At 50.9% G+C, this 18,220-nt stretch overlaps 1 protein-coding gene across 1 annotated transcript in view; it reads left to right on the forward strand.

Annotated features, from left to right (window-relative positions):
• Positions 1-18,220, forward strand: part of LOC105759916 (uncharacterized) — a 649,836-nt gene that overhangs the window by 57,767 nt on the left and 573,849 nt on the right. The window contains 3 exon segments of the mRNA XM_072921323.1: positions 248-758; positions 16,158-16,167; positions 17,020-17,626. Coding sequence (XP_072777424.1) covers positions 248-758; positions 16,158-16,167; positions 17,020-17,626 — 1,128 coding nt within the window.

The raw sequence follows: 18,220 nt of genomic DNA on the forward strand, positions 1-18,220 counted from the left end.
CCCCCAGAGCAGGAGCTGAGGATGGAGAGCAGGGAGGACAAATCCCCGCGGCAGAACCTGGTGGGAGAGGCCATTTTGAGCGGCTCCACAGCACAGGAACCCGACGGGGAGGAAAAGCCCCGGAGATCCTGCACGAGGAGGGGCTGCAAACGCAGATCACGGGGATCTGAGGGGGAAAGACCCACCCTGGGCCGGGGAGGCGGCCGGAGATGGAGCCAGAGCTCGGAGCTGGGGGTCCCTGAGCAGCTCCATGATGGGAAGAAGCCCCACAAGTGCTCGGAGTGTGGGAAGAGCTTCAGGTGGAGCTTCAGCCTGATCGTGCACCAGAGGATCCACACTGGGGAGAGGCCCTACGAGTGTGGGGAGTGTGGGAAGGGCTTCAGCCACAGCTCCAACCTGATTCGGCACCAGGTGATCCACACTGGGGAGAGGCCCTACGAGTGTTCTGAGTGTGGGAGGAGGTTTCAGACCAGCTCCTGTCTCCTCCGGCACTATCCGGTTCACACGGAGGAGAGGCCCTTCTGCTGCCCCGACTGCGGGAAGGGATTCAGGGACAACTCAAAACTCATCAGACATCGGCGCATCCACACTGGGGAGAGGCCCTATGAGTGTGACGATTGTGGGAAGAGCTTCAGCCGGAGCTCCCACCTGATCAAGCACCAGAGGACCCACACTGGGGAGAGGCCCTACCAGTGTCCCCGGTGTGGGAAGAGATTCTCACAGAGCTCTAACTTGACCAAACACCAACAGAGGCACCGGTAAGGGAAGCCCTGCGAGTGCCCCGAGTGCGAGAAGAGCTAAACTCCATCCCCCACTGGAGAACCCACATTGGGCACAGCCCTGGTGACCCACATTCCCTGTGATCCATGTTGGGAACACACCTGGCTGCTTCTCCTTTTGTGTTGACCTTCATTTGTTTTTCTTCTCAATCGCTCTGCACTCCAAAAGGCAAGAGGGATCGATCTTTCACCTCAAAACCACTCACATATCACTGAAAATAGCTGAATTTTAACCACAGAGGCTCAATCCCTCTTCAAATTGTTTGTTTCCACCTCAAAAAAAAGCAATCCCACACCAAACTCACTCGAATCCACAGCTGCCAGTGTGAGATGTGTTTGGGAGGAGACTGGGAGAAGTGGGATCCCAATTTGGAACGGTGGGATGGGGATTGTGTGGGGCTGGGTGGCTGGGGTATATTTGATAGCAAATAAAACTTTCAGACTTAGTGATTTCTTTGCCGTTCATCTCCAGTCCGTGGCAGTTCTGTTTTTCAGGGCACCACCTTCTCAGCTGATTGTGTTTGTGTCCTTCTTTCCCTCCCACCTCTCTTTGCCTGCTCTGTTTCTCTCTCCGTGTCTCCCTTGACCCAGGGGACCTCCAAAGACCCTCCCGCAATTTAATTTGTTCAGGGACCACCAAAGATCCTTCCCTGATTTAATTGAATCCTCCTCTAATTTAATTGCCCCCTCTGCCCCCAATGACCCACCCCTGATTTTTTAATTATTTTATTTCCCAATTATTATTTTCTTTCTTAGTTCAGGAGCTGAGGTTATGGAGGCCAGCAGTGAAATGTCTCTGTAGGATTTTGCTCCACTTGGCTTTCAGCCCCTTCTCCAGAGCTTTGCCTTCGAGGGCAAAGGGAATGTCTTTTCCTGGCTGGGAGCTGAAATTCCAGACCTCTGGAATGTGTGCAGGGCCATATAGACTGGGATCAACCAGAGATTGGGATCAAATATGCACTGAGATCCTGTGGTCTAGGATCAACTAAGGACTGGGATAAATTAGGGACTGGGGCCCTACAGACTGGAATGAACTGAACTGGGATCAAATACGGACAAGGATCAAATATGGACTGGGATCCTATGGACTGGTATCAACAAGGGACTCGGATAAAATAGGGACTGGGATCCTACAGACTGGGATCAAATTGGGACTGAGATCATATGGACTTGGATCAGCTGGAGACTTGGATCAACTACGGACTGTGTTCAAATAGAGACTGGGATCAGATGTGGATTGGGATCCTATGGACTGGGATCAAATATAGACTGGGAAAAATTGGGACTGGGGTCAGATATGGACTGGGATCATATGGACTGGGATCAAATATAGACTGGGATAAAATTGGGACTGGGATCAAATATGGACTGGGATCATATGGCCTGGGATCATATGTCTTGGGGAAGCTCAAATAGGAAAGCCTTATAAATATGACTGCCTGGCAAAAGGTTTAGAAAATACAGAGACTGAGATGGTAACAAGTTGTGACATACCAAACCGTAGTTACTGCACAAGTAGAACACAATAGTACAGCCAGGATGAAGACAATCCCCCCTTCTGGTTGAACAATGCCCTTACCTACAGGTAGGTCCAAGGGTCAAATGGACTGTTGGATGTCACCCCAATGTACGGTTCATCCCACACCTGTAACCCTCCCCTGAAGCATCAGGAGTCTGTGACCCCATTGGCCTGAGTCTTGTTCCAGCCCACCTTGAAGCCCCTGACAAGGAGTCCCTGAGGAGCCAGACGCTCTCTTGGAACTTCCCTTCTCTTGGAACTGCCCCTCTCCTGGAACATCCTCTTGGGATCCTCTCTTATCTCCCTCTACCCCTTGCCTCTCCCTTCCCCCACACCCTCGGGCCTGCCACGGGTCAGGTCTGGTGACTCCAAGCAGGGCCTTTCACCCTCTCTAATAAACCAGATATTCTAAGGGCAGCCTTCAGAGATCTCTCGTCTCCACCCACCCAAAGCGTCCTGGAGTCCAGCGTCCTCGCAATATGGACTGGGATCAACTAGGGACTGGGATCAAATACGGACTGGGATCAAATATAGTCTGGGATCAAATATAGTCTGGGATAAAATAGGGACTGGGATCAAATATAGTCTGGGATAAAATAGGGACTGGGATCAAATATGGACTGGGATCAACTAGGGACTGGGATCAAATACAGACTGGGATCAAATATAGTCTGGGATAAAATAGGGACTGGGATCAAATAGGGACAGGGAACAACTAGAGACTGGGATCAAATATGGAACTGGGATCCTATGGACTGGGACAAACTGGACTGGGATTATATGGAATTGAGATCCTATGGAACAGCATAAACTTTCTAACATGACACATATAATATTCATTGTAACACTTGCGAAAAGCCAAGTATAAATATGCATTTGTCACAATCCCTCCTCTTATTCTTTATAAATTATTTGGCTTGAGCAATATTTCTTATCCTCTTGCATTCTTTGGACTCTGTTGGTAATAAAATAAAACACGGGATTAAACAAAGAAGGAATATCAAAACACTTGTAACACATAAAAGGAAGAATCCTAATTTCTTCCACCATCCCATTCTCAATACATTACCCCACCTGTTAGTTTTTAACATTATTTTCCCTTTGGTTGTTTTTGGACTGATACCAGGGTCATAATTTTTTTCTGATATCCTTTGTTTTTTCCAGGATGACGCCCTCATTGCCATCTATTTTCAACAATCTGTACACCCCATTCTTTAGCCAATAAATAGCGTAAAGCCAACCTATTTTAATACACTGCAGTTATAGTTTGGCTTTGCTGACTCAATATTAATTCCAGTGCCTGAGCAACTTTGTTTGTTATCTCCTCTATAACTGCTTGGAGTCCTATAATGCGATGCAGTATATAATTTGGGGTTAATACAGAGCTAGATTGCTGTGCTGGTTTCACCTTTTTGTTTACTAATTGCCTTTTTACCGAATCTTGGACTATATCTCTAAGATCAAATGTAAAACAAATCCATCTCTCTCCTTTTGGACATTCCATGCCCCAAGTATTACTACTTTTTCCTAAGTTCCTTGTAATCCAATATTTTTCCCCATTTTGCCTGCAGGTACTCAGTTTGGGTGGGTCTGTGGCTGTTGACATGGGTGTGTGTAACAAAAAGGAACTTTGGTTCCTTTCCGTGTAATACTTTCTGTAGCATTTGGGACACGATCTTGCTGGTATCTCAGAAGGGAAAAGACAACAAATGAGAGACAGAAACAGGAATGACAAAGGTCTGGCATGGCTTATACCCCCACCTCCCCTGCCTGTGGGGTTGCTTCCCACAGCAGGTACGTGTGATCTTCTCGGTGGTGAGTACAGTGCTCAGTCCAGGCTTGCCCTCTGTTTCCCTTGTCACTCCTTTTTACTCATTGTTTTAGGCAAGTCCTTTTCGACACTCCTTAACTGTGGCTTCCCACCGTTCCTCAGGTATCTCTCAGTCCACAGGCACTAATAATCCATCCACAAAACAAAGTTATTACTTCAGTTTTTGAGTTCTTTCTGTATAGGGGATTGATTCAGTACTCAATACTTCTTGCAACGAGAACACAGATTTTGTGAACTACAATGCCAATTATTCTCATAATTTAAACATTCACTTATAACCCAGCTGCCATGTCCAATACGAGGATGAATCAAATAAAGTATACAGTATAGTACTGATGGCAATTTCCCTTCTTCCCTGTACAAGGCACAGGCTGAGGCCAGGCTATGAGAACTCTTTGACTGAAACTCTCCCAATCCTCCTGTTTGAAGTGGCAGTGTTCCTCTGCCAAGGAGGTGTCGGAGGCGTCTCAGGGTTTATTCAGGCAGGGCTTAGAACCAGTGATGCAAGCTTTGCCTTATTTCTCAGTGAGGTGTTATTCTTTGTACCTGCCTTGGATCATTTGGGTCTTCCCAAACCATTACCACCCAGTCCTGGTTGGAAGTCAGTTTGGTATCACCCGGTTTAGATGTGATAGTCCATTCCTCAAGTTTCCTCACAAGTCCTTTGGTTTTGCTGGCATGAATTCACCCTCTTTCCATGGTTTGGATTGCTGCTTTAATGGTACCTGGAAAGGATTTCTTAATAACACAGTGTTAAAAGAAAAACAATACTGCATGAACTTTTACCATTAGTTTTCTTTAAAACTTTCTGAGTTTAACTAAACTCTTTTTCTACAGCCACTTCTTCTTCTTGTATCCAGCTGTGTTAATATCTGCAGAGACCAATTCTTCTTCCTGTGAGCTATAATTAGTTAAATAAAAAAGACCAGGCCAATTTTAACATGAGATGTATCACATCTCTTGCCTTTTACTTTTTGGGTAACATTTAACTGTTTTAGTCTTACAGACTTTAAGTCTTCAGAACAAAAGCCTTCTCTTCTTAACAACAGCAATCAGAAAGAAAAAAGAAATCTTGCTTAAGACAATAAACCACTTTGTGAGAGTCACAATCTCTGCCTTGATCTTCTCTCTACTGGTGGTCCTGTTCACAGCCTTGGGTTTAACTCTGTCCTTCCCCACTTCCCCCCCTCCTTGTTGTCACTCTGCCTAGCAGGAATGGGGGAGAACTTACAGATAGCTGTGGCTGAGGGGACCTTGGGGGTGTATTTCGCTCTCCCCTTCGCTCTCTTTCTCTCTCTCTACTCCCTTTCTCTCTCTTTCTCTTTCTTTTTCTCTCTTCACATTTCAGCAGCCACATTCACATATCAGTCCACTTTCTAACATTAATCCTACATCCTGGAGACGTGAGTCTGCCAATCACCTCTCCCCCCTTTTTCAACTTCCTTACAAAGTAAATTACTTTTGTTATGCGTGTTCTGCAGGCCTGTAATTCACCCCACCCTCCACCAAGGCTACCAGCCACTCACAGCTGACAGTGCAAAAATAAAGACTTGGTTTGCTATCACAATTTTTCCATTCACAAGCTTGAAAAGGTTGCAGGAACAAAGTAAACAACAACTTACTTCCAAAGTGACCCTGCCTGCACCAAAACAAATTTAAGGCAATGCTAGTTAGTGCAATGCAATTTGCAAGGAAGCCAAGGTTTGATTTGGGAAGGCCATCTGAGGACACAGAGCATGAGTTTTACAAATCTGTATTTTGAAGAGGGAATGGACAAAATATGAATAGAGTTGAGGGCAGGGGGAGGACAGCAAGTGAGGAATCTTTCTCTGCAATACTCTCTTTTTGACTGCCAGGAAACACTCTAACACTCTCCAAGGAGATAAAGAAAAGCTCATAAAAAACAATCTACATTACATATACTACCATTCATCTACATTTACTCACTTTTATTTTTCACTAACTCTCACATACAACAAGAAGATACTTTTTACTTTCAAACAGTCTACATTACTTATCTACACCCTGAGTGCTGCTGGAATGTTAATCCCTCAACCCAGCAGGTTTGAATCCTGGATGCTCTTGGGCACTCTTATCCCTCAATCCAGCACTCCACGGGGTTCCTCTTCTTCCTAAGATCCAGTCCCAGTTTCTCTGGGAGGGATTCTCTCTTTTTTATCACTCGCTTGGTCTCTTTACTGGCCGTTTTTCACATGAAAAAGACGAAAAGCAGCATGAGAGACTACAGCAATCACTTGGCAAGTCTGGGATACCCAGCAGCTTCTGTCACACACATTCATTCCCCCCTTATCCGCCCCATCCCAACAAATACTCACCTATCCTTTGTCCTTGGGTCTTGGTTCTTCGTGTACACTTTAGTCTTGGGGCTAATTACTGTGGTTTTAGGGAATGCTTTCCCTTTTCTTTGTTTTATTGTCTCCTTTTGCCCATAGATCATAACCTGTGTCTGGTCACACACCAGGGGAACAGAGCGAGGCTGCCTAAATAGGGCAGGACCCGTCTTCCTCACCCTGACTCTCCAAAGCCCCGGCAGAGAGGTGTTAAAAACCATCCTTTGCTACCATGATTGTGAAAAACGCCAATCACTTGGCTGTTAAATTTTTAATAATAATAACATGGTTATTAAAATAGTAATACAATTAGAGTAATAAAAATTTAGAGTTAGGACAGTTACAAGACAATAAAAAGCAAAGAATTAAGGATGTCCAGATGCTCTGGGGCACTTAAGCCACAACAAGCATACCTTGTGAACAAAGGAATCACCCCTAAAACTACACTATTGCATATTCATATATCCTTCATGGTTATGCATACATTCTATTTAAAACAAGAAACTCTGTCTGTTATATGCCAACTATTTCCTTTAATCCCCATGGCCTCTTCGAGTCTGAGCAAGGCCTGAAGAAATTAGCTTCTTCTGACAAGAAAACCATAAATTCCTCTTCTTTGGAAGATTTAGGTGTTCTGTGATGGTTATATCAAAGCGAGTACTTCATTCCTTAAAAGAAAACCCAGATACATCGTTTCTATTTTAACTACTAAAGCTTCAATTTAACTACACAACTACATTTACAGTATGATTAAAATGTTAATACAGCACTACTATTCAAACTAACATATGTGCATTTTTCACCTTGGGCGTCTGGTGGAGTATCCCCGGAAAGTGCCCATCTCTGCAGGGAGCCACGTGTTTTCAAATGTAAATTAGGTCTTTCTTTCTCTGTCATCTGTGGTTTCCAGTCTTTCCCGGCTGGGTCTTCAGGTCTTTTAAAACTTTAAGAATCTTTTTCTACTAGCACAACTGACTTCATGTATATTTTACATAATCACGAATTATTCCATAATTTATATTACAATGGGGCTGCACAGATCCCCCTGCAGATCCGTGGGGATGCAGAGATTCCCTGCAGGTCCGTGGGGATGCAGAGATCCCCCTGCAGCCCCTGGAGGAGCCAGGCTGGAGCTCGGCGATGCCTGAGAGGAGGCTGTGACCCCGTGGGCAGAGGGGCCCCGCTGGAGCAGCCTGGCCTGGCAGGACCGAGCCCGTGGCACAGTGACCCACGCTGCAGCACTTGGAGGGGGCTGTGCCCCAGGGGATGGACTCGGCTCGGAGAAGTTCCTGGAGAAGTCTCGGCTGGGAGAGAGCGCAGGGTGCAGCAGGGAACGACTCCTGTCCCTGAGCAGAGGGAGAAGCCGCGGGGGATGAGCTGAGCACGGCCCCATTCCCTGTCTCCTGCCCTGCCGGGGGAGGAGGTGCAGCTGGGAGCAGGGAGGCGTGGGGAAAGCTGCATTTAAGGCTCTGCACTGACTTCTCCTCATCCTGCTCTGAGTCTTTGCAGTTTTCTGCCAGAAATCTCTCCCCTTCCCCGCTCACCCACAGGGCTTTGGGCAGGTTTCCCTTTTTGGGGGAAATCAAAGCGAAGCAGCGATGCACTAATGAGGGGCAGGAGAAGGGAGGCTCCCGGGCTTCCCGCAGAGCCGGAGGCACGGAAGGCGCAGGGCCGGGAAAGCCGTGGCGGGAGGTGCGGAGAAGTTTGTTTGTGTGGGCAGCTCAATCCCGCCTCGGGCCCGGGCCCGTCCCGGGGCTGTTGCTCATCTCCGGCTTTGCCCTCACGCAGCGCGGGGGGCCCTGAGAGCGCGGGGCGAGTCTGGGCCGTGCGCAGAGCCCGCCCCCAGCTCGCTGCCATTGGCCGCTGGTGCCGTCAGTCGCGGTTGCGGCGCGCTGATTGGTGGGAGCGGGGCGCAGCACGGCCCCGGCGGCGGGCTGAGGGCGGCCGTGGGCGGGCAGCGGCGCCATTGGCGCCGGGAGCGTCTGTGCGGGCCCGGGAGCGGCGGCAGCGGCCGGAGCGCGGTGAGGCGGCGTCGGCGGAGCTCGGAGGCGGCCCCGGCGCAGGTGGGAGCCGCGCTGGGTTCTGCGGGGGCTCGGGGCTGGCTGCGGGCGGAGGGGGCGGCAGGGGGCTGCGGCGGGTCGGTGGTGCCGTGTCCGGGCCGTGCCGGCCCCGGGCTGAGGGCGCGGCGGGAGCGGCTGCCCGCGGTCTCCTTCCCGCCGGGGCCTGGGCAGGAGCCGCTGCCGGAGCAGCGCTGGCTCGGCCCGGCTGCTGTGGGTAGGACAGAGGGGGCTGCCCCGCGGCCGGGAGCGTGCGGGGAAATTCCCGTCGCCGGAGGTTTCTGTGGCCGGAGGAGAGCGAGGAGTCCTGTAAAAGTGACTTTATTGCCGAGCACGGGGAGAGGCCGTGGGGCATTTGCCGTGCGCTCTCTGCCATGGTTGTAGTCCGCAGCCTCCTTTTTATCCTCATTTTCCCGTCCGCATCTCCCTGTGCCTTTGCCCACGGGCTGAGGTCCTTGGAAGGTTCAGACTTCCCGATGCGCCTGCTGCCTGTCCTCGTTAATATGCACCCTCCTTTTGTATACCAGCCGATATTCATGGCTCTGTTAAGCCTTTGTTCTCCTAGGAGTTCGGGAATTTAGCGGGACTTTGAGAAATTGTGTGGCTCAATTTGTGAAATTTATTGGAACTGATGGTTTCCCCCGTTACTTCCTTATCTACAAGTGCCTGGCTCTCTCTCCAGGCAGATTCACTCCTGGACTCTGTTTTGTTCTTCCCGGGTCCTCTTTAGTTTTGGGATTATTCTCGGTGCCCTCATTCCCTGTCCATTTGTAGCCGTTTGTGGATCAGGAGGCCTGGCTGCCACCTGCATCCCCTGGCTCAGCTGCTGGATGAGCTGCACTGCCAAGGTGTGGAGCACGGTAAAAAGATGAGAGTTGCTGCAGCACAGAAGAGGAGAAGCAGCATTTGTTTAACCCCTGGTCTGCCGGGGAGCCATGAAAGTGTGTCCCATTCCCATCCTTTCCATGTTTGGACCAATACATAAACTGTTCACCTATTTCCTTTTTTATCTTTCTCAGGACTTTACCTTTGTCGTCTCTTTGCCAACAGCAGTTTGAATCATTTAGTTCTCCACAAACTCCTCCTTTTTCTGCTAACAGAACATCTGATCCCATCCCCTGGTGAAATGTTGTGTTCCTCTTTCAGTGGAAGGTCAGTAGCTGGAGCTGTCTAGTTGCTTCTTCTTTTGAGGAGAGATCATTAATCTAATGATGCCATTGAAATGAGAAATGGGTTCTGTCTCCTGGTATGAATTAGTTTGGGTTCCCAGGGGCTGGTCCATGGTGTTGTAGGATTTGTTCTGGTGGCCCTTCATCTTTTCCCCATTTCTGGGTGCTCCCTCAAGCTGAGGCTGCATTAATGACTGCATTTTTCTAAATACATCATCAAATACTTGAATTCCAACTAATTTCCCTGGACTTGTTCTAGCAAAAGCCCCAGTGCTCTGATACACCCTGTACAGCACAGACAGGGGCAGCAGATGTTGGAGTGGGCAGGGGGATGATCCCCCCCTTATTTTAGTGAAGTTTTCACAACATTCTCCATTTGCTGTTTCCCTTTGCAGCTTCACCCATTTCTGTTTTAGAGTCAGATCCTCACCATGGGCTCTGCCTTCAGCCGTGCAGATTCCATCTGTGCAAGCAGGCAGAGCTTGGGGTGAGGGGCAGAGGGAATCAGCCAATTCCTGCCCCAGGCCAGAAGAGCCAGGTACATTGTCCCCACTCTGCCCCAGCAGAGGTAATTTGCATTTCTAAAGCTCCTCCTGGGTGCCTGGAATGCAGCTTCTCTTCCAGAGCAGCTTCAGCACCCTCACATGTGCCCCGCCCCCCAACCTGCTGCTTTTTCTTTTTTTTTTCCTTCAAATCTTCTATTTAGGAGTTAAAGGGTCACCTTTAAATCTCTTCTAGCTTCACAAAATGTTGCCTAAAGGTGAACGTCGAAAAACCCAGACCAAAATTTTTCTATCTCTAAGAGACACACACAAACATACACAAAAAATTTCCAAGTCAATGAAATTTTTTCTACTTCTCCTCTAAGTAAAAACTCATTCTCTCATCCCTTACCCAAACCTAACTGGCAATATAGAAGTAGGAGTAATTTAAAAATACTCTAATGCTCTAAACTTAGCACTGAAACTGCAGGAAAAAGAAAAACTCCAATATATGTTTATTGCTAGAGTCAAGGCATTCCTTGATTCTGGCCAGGATGTGCAACAGAAATCATTCCATCCCCACATAGTCCGGGTGTGCAGAGAAAATCGTTCCATGACACGTAAAGTATCAGTAAAATATATTGGAGTATATAATAAATAAAATACTATCGGAGTAAAAGCTCCGTGGCTTTTACTAGATTTTCCCCAAATTTGATACAGTCAGAACCAGTCTAAATCCACTGGTTTAATGTTCCAAAGTTTCAAGTTGTGCAGTTTTTAGTATTTGGTTTCCTACTGGACCCGGATTTCTTTGCTTCTGCTGTTAATGAGGTGGGAAGTGCTGATTTCCTTCTCAGCCTTTTGCAGACCAGGTGTCTGCAGCCCTGGCAGTGTCTGGGGTAGGTGTTGGTTGCTGTTTGCTGCTGGGGTTGATGTTTTGCTGCTGGGCGTTATCTTTGTGGGTATCTTTTGGGCCATTCCCAGTGTGTTGAGATGTTAAACTCATCTCCATTGAGTGGTGCAACATCCCTTAGCAAAACCTTTAACATTTCTTTCCCCAGGGCCAAGGCAAAGCAAGCCTGAGTAGAGAAATCAAAGGTTAACAATGTTAAAGTCTATGAGGTGGTGTATTTTCCATCAATGCCGTGGCACTCAGTGTGTGAGTGTAAGTGAGAGCCAGAGTGGAATTGTGCCGTGCTCTTGCCCAGCAGCTGTGGCAGGGCAGGCCCAGAGAGCGCTGAAGCTGCAGCAGTGGCAGCAAGGGCTGTCCCCGGTGGCTGGAGCTGCCAAAGGAGGGTGGCCAGGCCGAGGATTTCAGCAGAGGATGTGTGGGCAGGCCCAGGGCCTTGCCCCGCTGTGGAGCCCTGGCTGCTGCTGCGCTGCCTTCAGTGCAGCTCAGTGGGGGCCTCCCATCCTCCTGCTGCAGGCGGGAAGTGCAAATCTCCGGGGCTGCAGAGACCTGGAGCCGAGGCTGAGGGGTCCCCCCGTGCTCAGCTGTGCTGGCGGCTGTTTCTGGCCTCGGGGCCACTTGGCACGGGCCACGCCACTTGGCCACCAGTGGTGCTGCTCTGCACTCCTTAGGCAGGAGCCGATGTCCTGCTTGGATGTTGGCAACAGCAAAGTGCCAAGGCAGGCTCTGTGCCAGCCCAGCTTCCTGGGGGAGAGATTGCACCAGAGACAGGATTCTGGCCACAGACTGCTTTAATTGTGCATCCCTTATCTCCACCCTGCACTAGGTGGAGAATTCCCAGGGTAAGGAATTCCCGAGATCAATTCCAAGGAGACATGATTGAATATCTGCCCTGGGTCTGGCTCTTCTTCTTGCCCAAGCCAATGGCAAAAGCCGTACCCATGGCGTCTTGGTTTCTATCCCCAGCTTCCAAAGGTGTTTCTTTCTTTCCCCTTTCATTCTTTGTACCCAGCCTGAGCTCTGGGGGTGCCAGGGGTTCTGGAGGTCCCATTGTATTCCTAAAGCTGCCATAACCCCCTGGAGGATCTTTCCTGGAAAATGAGTTCTGCTCTCTGAGTCTTTGACTTCCACAATCCCTTTTATATGGATAATCCTTTCAGTGGCTGCTGAGCAATCAGAATTGCTTTTGCCCCCCTGTTAGGTGAGATGGTGTCACCAGAAGATATTGAAGCCTTCCTGCCCAGGGCATTTCAGTGCCAGGCTCTTACAAGCACACACAGCTGTGCCGGTTGAGCTGACCATGGGGGGTAACCTGGGCTTTGTCTGATTCCCTTTCCTCAATAACTGCGTGTCTTGGAACTCTTTTCCCTTCTGCTGCCCTTGAAGAGCCATCCACAAAGACATTTTCTGCCTCAGGCCAGGCAATGTCTCCTGAATCTCCCCCAGGCTGGGTCAGGAGCTCTGTCACTTGAATGCAGTGCTGGGTTTCTTCCCAGCCCCTCTGGGGGCTGTTCAAACAGGAGGCTGGGTTAAACCCTTCCCCTGTCCTCAGTTCTGAATCCTCCTGTGCCACTGAACAAGTTCCACACTGTAATAACCGAGCACTGCTCATCCATTGCGAGGCTCTTTTGGTTATCAAAGCTTGAACTTGATGGCAGCCTGGAACAGTTGGAGATCCTGTTGTCATCAGGTTTTGGGCCTCGGTTCTCGTTGAAGCTGTGGCTGCACAATTCTGCAGACAATAAGGCCACTCTGGCCACTGGGTGAAATATTTTGGCCCAAGAATTCCTTTGGCATGGCCCTGTTGAACATTTACCTACATTTTAAATTTCTTTTCTGAGTCTGGAAGAGCCACAGCTGAGGCATCAATATTTTTGGGTTTTCATTTTCCTAAGTTTTATTCACTTTCTCCTGTCCATACCACAGCATGGAGGCTGTCTGGGGTTAAAAAGTCCTACAATGTTCTGTCTGGAACAGAGAATCCTCAATCCAGGCTGTGTAATTCCCTGTTAATCCTCAAAATTTTTGCAGCTCCTTTTTGGTCCAGGGAAAAGTTACTTCTGAGATTGCCCTGACCCTCTCTGTGTGAATCCACCAGGAATATTTAGTCCCTGCATTTCCCAAATATTTAACCTTTTTCTCCACCCTTTGCCTTGTTTTTTCTTTTCAAATACTCAAAGGCTTTTTCTACCACTTGTTCTTGTGCTCCTCATTGGAGCCATCTGATTCCCTGACTGGCAGGATAGGAGTGCTGTAGGGAGACATCCCTGGCTCCAAAAGCCCTGCCTTTAGCAGGGACTCCATACCAGGCTGTGAGCCCTTCCTTCCCTCCCCTGGAACAGGGTGTTGCTTTTAGCCCCCACTTGTCCTGGTTGCTTCCAAGTAATTTGGAGAGGCTCCACATCAAATTTTCCCTCTTTCCCTGGGGCTGCCCACACCTCTGGGTTCCCTTCAGCACAGGCCTTGCCAGACATTTGACACAAAGGTACAGCAGCAATAGCCTCTGTATCACCTTTTACAATATTACAATGCCACCATCAAATTCCTTCCTAGTTAATTACAATCACAGTAGGAACAAAAGAAATTCGTTTATTTCAAACCTATCCTCCACAGCACCTAATTGAACAAATGATACCAGCTCAGCTTTCCCAGTTATTCCCTTAATAATGGAAACATTCCTTTACAATTTTCCCCCCTTAGGTGTAAGATTCAGAGTGGATGGAGAGGCCCCTGTGTCCATCAGGAGAGGCCTCCTCTGGATGCAGACCCAGCCTGGATGTTCTCCAGGGCTGCAGTGTGGTGGGTCCCCGGTGGGATGGGAGCTCAGAGAGCCCTGACAATCCATGTCCATGCAGGGGTGGACTCGCTCCTCCTGAGGGTGCTGCTGTCTGTGCTTGCAGTGTCCTTGTGGGCTGCAGCTGGAGCCCTGACTCCTTCCCAGGGGCTGTTTGGGTGGGCTCTGCCCTGGCCAGGAGGGCAATGCCTCTGCCAGGTGCTTGTGGCCGAGGCCGTCCCCTGGGTGCTGGGCCCCCTTGGGCCCTGGGGTTGGTCCCTCAGGGGCTGTGGGAACTCTGCCATGGCCTTTGCCTTCAGCTTGGCCTTTTGCTCATCCCTCCTTGCCTTCAGCTGCTGTGCCTTTGTGCCCAAGTGCTGCAGGGCCTTCTTGTGCCACTCCTGCAGCCCCGGTCACTGCCTGTGGGTGCTCATCCTCTGAGAGCTGCTGAGCTTTCTGCAAAATCTTTCCTTTCTCCAGGGACCAAAGCCAAATCCTTCACAGAAAATCCTGATCCTTCCATGTGCACTCTGCATGTCCCAGATGTTCCTTTGTTTTGCTCCGTGTGCTCAGGGTCCCCTGCACAGCCCGTGTGGCAGAGCCGGTGCCTGTCCTGCCGCAGTGTCCAAAGGCGGCCCCCCCGGCGGGCAGGGCCGGCAGCTCCCCGGGGCCGGGCAGCGGCCGGGGCGTCCCGCAGCCTCCTGGGGGCCGGGGGCCACTGCCGGCCCTGCCCGGGGCTGGTGGGCTCAGGCAGCGCCCGGCGCTGAGCCCCGGCTGCCCCACAGCCCCGGCCCGGCCCCGCAGCTCCCCACAGGCCCCCAGCCCTGCTCCCGGTCCCGCACCTCTGCGCCCGCTGCTGCCGCTGCCCACCACAGAGAAACCCCTGACATCCTGACCTCCTGCTTTTCCTCTCCTGGAAACTGGGAATTCAAAGTATCAGCTGGCAAATTGTCAGGATAAGACCCTGCTGAAAAACATCCCAGTCCTGAGTATTTTTCTGTTCCTCCTCTTTGCCATCATCCTTTTTCTTACCACACACATTCCTCCTGCTGCTTCTTGCCTGAACCATATTGCTGCACACTCCCCTTTACCCGATCCCTTCCCAGCACACCAACACCATCCATCCCCTGTTGTCCAAATTTCTTGTCCACTTCCCTTATTGCCCCCTGGGTGTCCATGTCCTTAATTACCTCTGGGGGAATGTGCAAACTACCTCAGCATTCTCCCAAGGGACCCTTCAGAGACATTTTGGGATCATCCTCCCTTTGGCCAGGACCCCTCCGTGGCTTTCCCTTTTCTCCCCTCCATGGGTGCCCTGCCATGTTCACTCCCCGAAGATCCCAGGGCACTCACTGATGAGATTTTCAGTGCTCTCTCCCTGCTGACTCTTCACAGACCCCCCTGATGTGTCACTCGTCTGTCTCCTGGTCACTACTGGGTCCCCAATCAATCCCCGGTGCCGCTGCCAGCCAAGGGAGCCGATCACCCAAAGTGGGTGAGGCACCCTTAGCTGCACTCCCTGCCCCAGGGTGTGCGGGAAAATTGACATCACCAGAGGATTCTGTCCACAAAGCAGACAAAGGAGTCCTGTGAAATTAATTTCATTTCTAAAAATGGGAGCGGCCATGGGACATTCCCCATGGGATCTCTCCAATTGTTGGAGGATACAGCCTCCTTTTCACCCTAATTCTCCTGGCCACAGCTCCCTCTGCTTTCCCCATTGGCTGAAGTACTTGAGAGCTCCAGACTTCCCAATCCACCTACTACATACTCCCTTAATATGCTCCCTGCTTTTATATAGCAAACGATATTCATGGCTCTGTTAAGTCTTTGTTGTTCTTCTGGAAGTTCATGAATAGAGCAGGACCTTGGCCGAGCAGCAGTCTGTGTCATCAATTAATAACATTTTCTGAAACCGATGGCTTCTCCTGTCACTTCCTTATGTACAGGTTCCTGGCCCTATCTCCGAGCAGATTCAGAGCATCTGTTTGTAAAGACACTTTGCTCTTGTTCCTTTCATGGGGGTCCCCTGTTTGTGGGACATCCCCCCTGGAGCAGGGTGTCCCCTCTTTGCTGCAGGCGCAGCCCTCAGGCAGAGCTCAGCCAATCAGAGCCCGCGGCGCTGATGACTCACCAGTTGCCAGGCAGACTCGCAGCTCCCCGCGTTCCCCACCTGGACCCCACCTGCGCCCCCCCCTCGCCCCCGCGAGGGGAATTTGGGGAGGTGGGAGTGGGGCAGCGCCAAGGCCGGGCCCCCCCGCACTGTCCTGGCGGGAGCGGCTGCAGTGGGGACCGAGTGCGGGCGGGAGCGGCCGAGAGCCCAGCGCTGCCCCAGCCCGACCTGCCCCAGCTCCATCCCTGCCCCTCGGCTGGGATGCTGTGGGTCTGGGGGAAGAGGGAGCCGGCAGTGGGTGCTGGGCCTGGGGGCAGGAGGAGAAGGGAAGGAGAAGCAGGCTTGACGAACAAAATGGTCAAACGATGCAGGTGGCAGGAGAGGGTGGGATTGTGCAGGGGAAGGAGGAATAGCAGGAGGAAGAGGAGTGTGAGGAAGAGTAGGGACACAGGAGGAGGAGGAGGAGAAAAAGAGGAAGCAGCAGGAGGTTCCACCCCTCCCTGTATCTGCAGCCTCCCCCCAGCCCCAGGGCAGCAGGTGACTGTGGAGGGGGATCCAGGATTTTCACAGGGTGAATCTTGGTGTTTCTGAGCTTGCTTGGGCTAAATATTGGTGCTTTGGTTTTATGTGGCAGCTGAATCTTTATGTTTTGGAGGAGGTTTTTGCTGGCTTGTGATGTTTGGGGAGTTTTTGATCTGTGTCTTGAAGTTTGCGAGATTTTTGGGCTAAATCTTGGTGTTTTGGAGGTTCTTACAGACATAAGATTCCCAATGACTTCCTGAGATGAACTTGGGCAGGGAGGAACCTCCAGTCCAAGGTTCTCTCCTCTTGTTTTTTTCCCCAAACCAGGATTTTTCATTCCCTGGCCGTTGCTGGATGGAGGAGGAGGAAAAGCCCCGGAGATGCTGCAGGAGGAGGAGCTGCAAACCCAGCCCAGGGAGCTGCAGGAAGGAAAGAGCCCCCCTGAGCCAGGAAGGCGGGCGGAGATCCAGCCAGAGCTCGGAGCTGGTGGAGGAGTCTCATGGCAGGGAGAAGCCCCACAAGTGCTTGGAATGTGGGAAGGGTTTCAGCGGGAGCTCCAAACTGATCCGGCACCAGAGGATCCACACTGGGGAGAGGCCCTACGAGTGTGGGGAGTGTGGGAAGAGGTTTCGGACCGGCTCTGATCTCCTCCTACATGAGCGGAGTCACACAGAGGAGAGGCCCTTCCGCTGCCCCGACTGCGGGAAGGGCTTCAAGCAAAACTCCAACCTCACCGTGCACCGGCGCATCCACACTGGGGAAAGGCCCTACGAGTGTGGGAAGTGTGGGAAGGGTTTCAGAGACAAGTCTGGCCTGATGGAGCACCAGGTGATCCACACTGGGGAACGGCCCTATGAGTGCTTGGAATGTGGGAAGAGCTTTGGGCAGAGCTCAGCCCTGAGAACACACCAGCGCATCCACACTGGGGAGAGGCCCTACGAGTGTGGGGAGTGTGGGAAGAGGTTTCGGACCAGCTCCAATCTCCTCCTACATGAACGGAGTCACACAGAGGAGAGGCCCTTCCGCTGCCCCGACTGCGGGAAGGGCTTCAACCGCAACTCCAACCTCACCGTGCACCGGCGCATCCACACCGGGGAGAGGCCCTTCGAGTGTGGGAAGTGTGGGAAGAGCTTCTCACAGAGCTCAAACTTGACCCAGCACCAGCGGAGGCACCACTAAGGGAAGCCCTGTGAATGCTCTGAGTGAGGGAAGAGCTTAGAGTGAGGGAAGAGAGTTAGGGAAGAGCTTGGAGTGAGGGAAGAGAGTGAGGGAAGAGCTTGGAGTGAGGGAAGAGAGTGAGGGAAGAGCTTGGTGCGCTGCTCCAGCTCCATCCCCCATGGGAGGATCCGGGCTGGATGATCCCCAGTGACCCCAGTTGGGCAGAGCCCTGGTGCCCCCGTATGGGGAATAAAACAGAGAGTAAAGCAATGGAGCACATAAAGGGGCCCAATATCTGAGGCCTGACTGAGCAGAAACTGTGGGAGACACCGACACAGTTTAAGTCTCCCTGGGCAAGAAGTGACCGAGCAACGTGGTGTGAGACTTTGTGATAAAATATTGTTACCAGGTGATGTCATGTCATGAAGAATGTGTAACCAATGGGAAGTTGTTATCAAAAACAGAGCCCTATATAAGCACCATACAGGTAAATCCCTGTATAAAAACCTGGTACACACAATAAAATTGGCTTTGGTCTAATCTCGGATGTCCCCGT

Source organism: Taeniopygia guttata, chromosome 36, assembly GCF_048771995.1.
Source record: "Taeniopygia guttata chromosome 36, bTaeGut7.mat, whole genome shotgun sequence".
NCBI lineage: Eukaryota > Metazoa > Chordata > Aves > Passeriformes > Estrildidae > Taeniopygia > Taeniopygia guttata.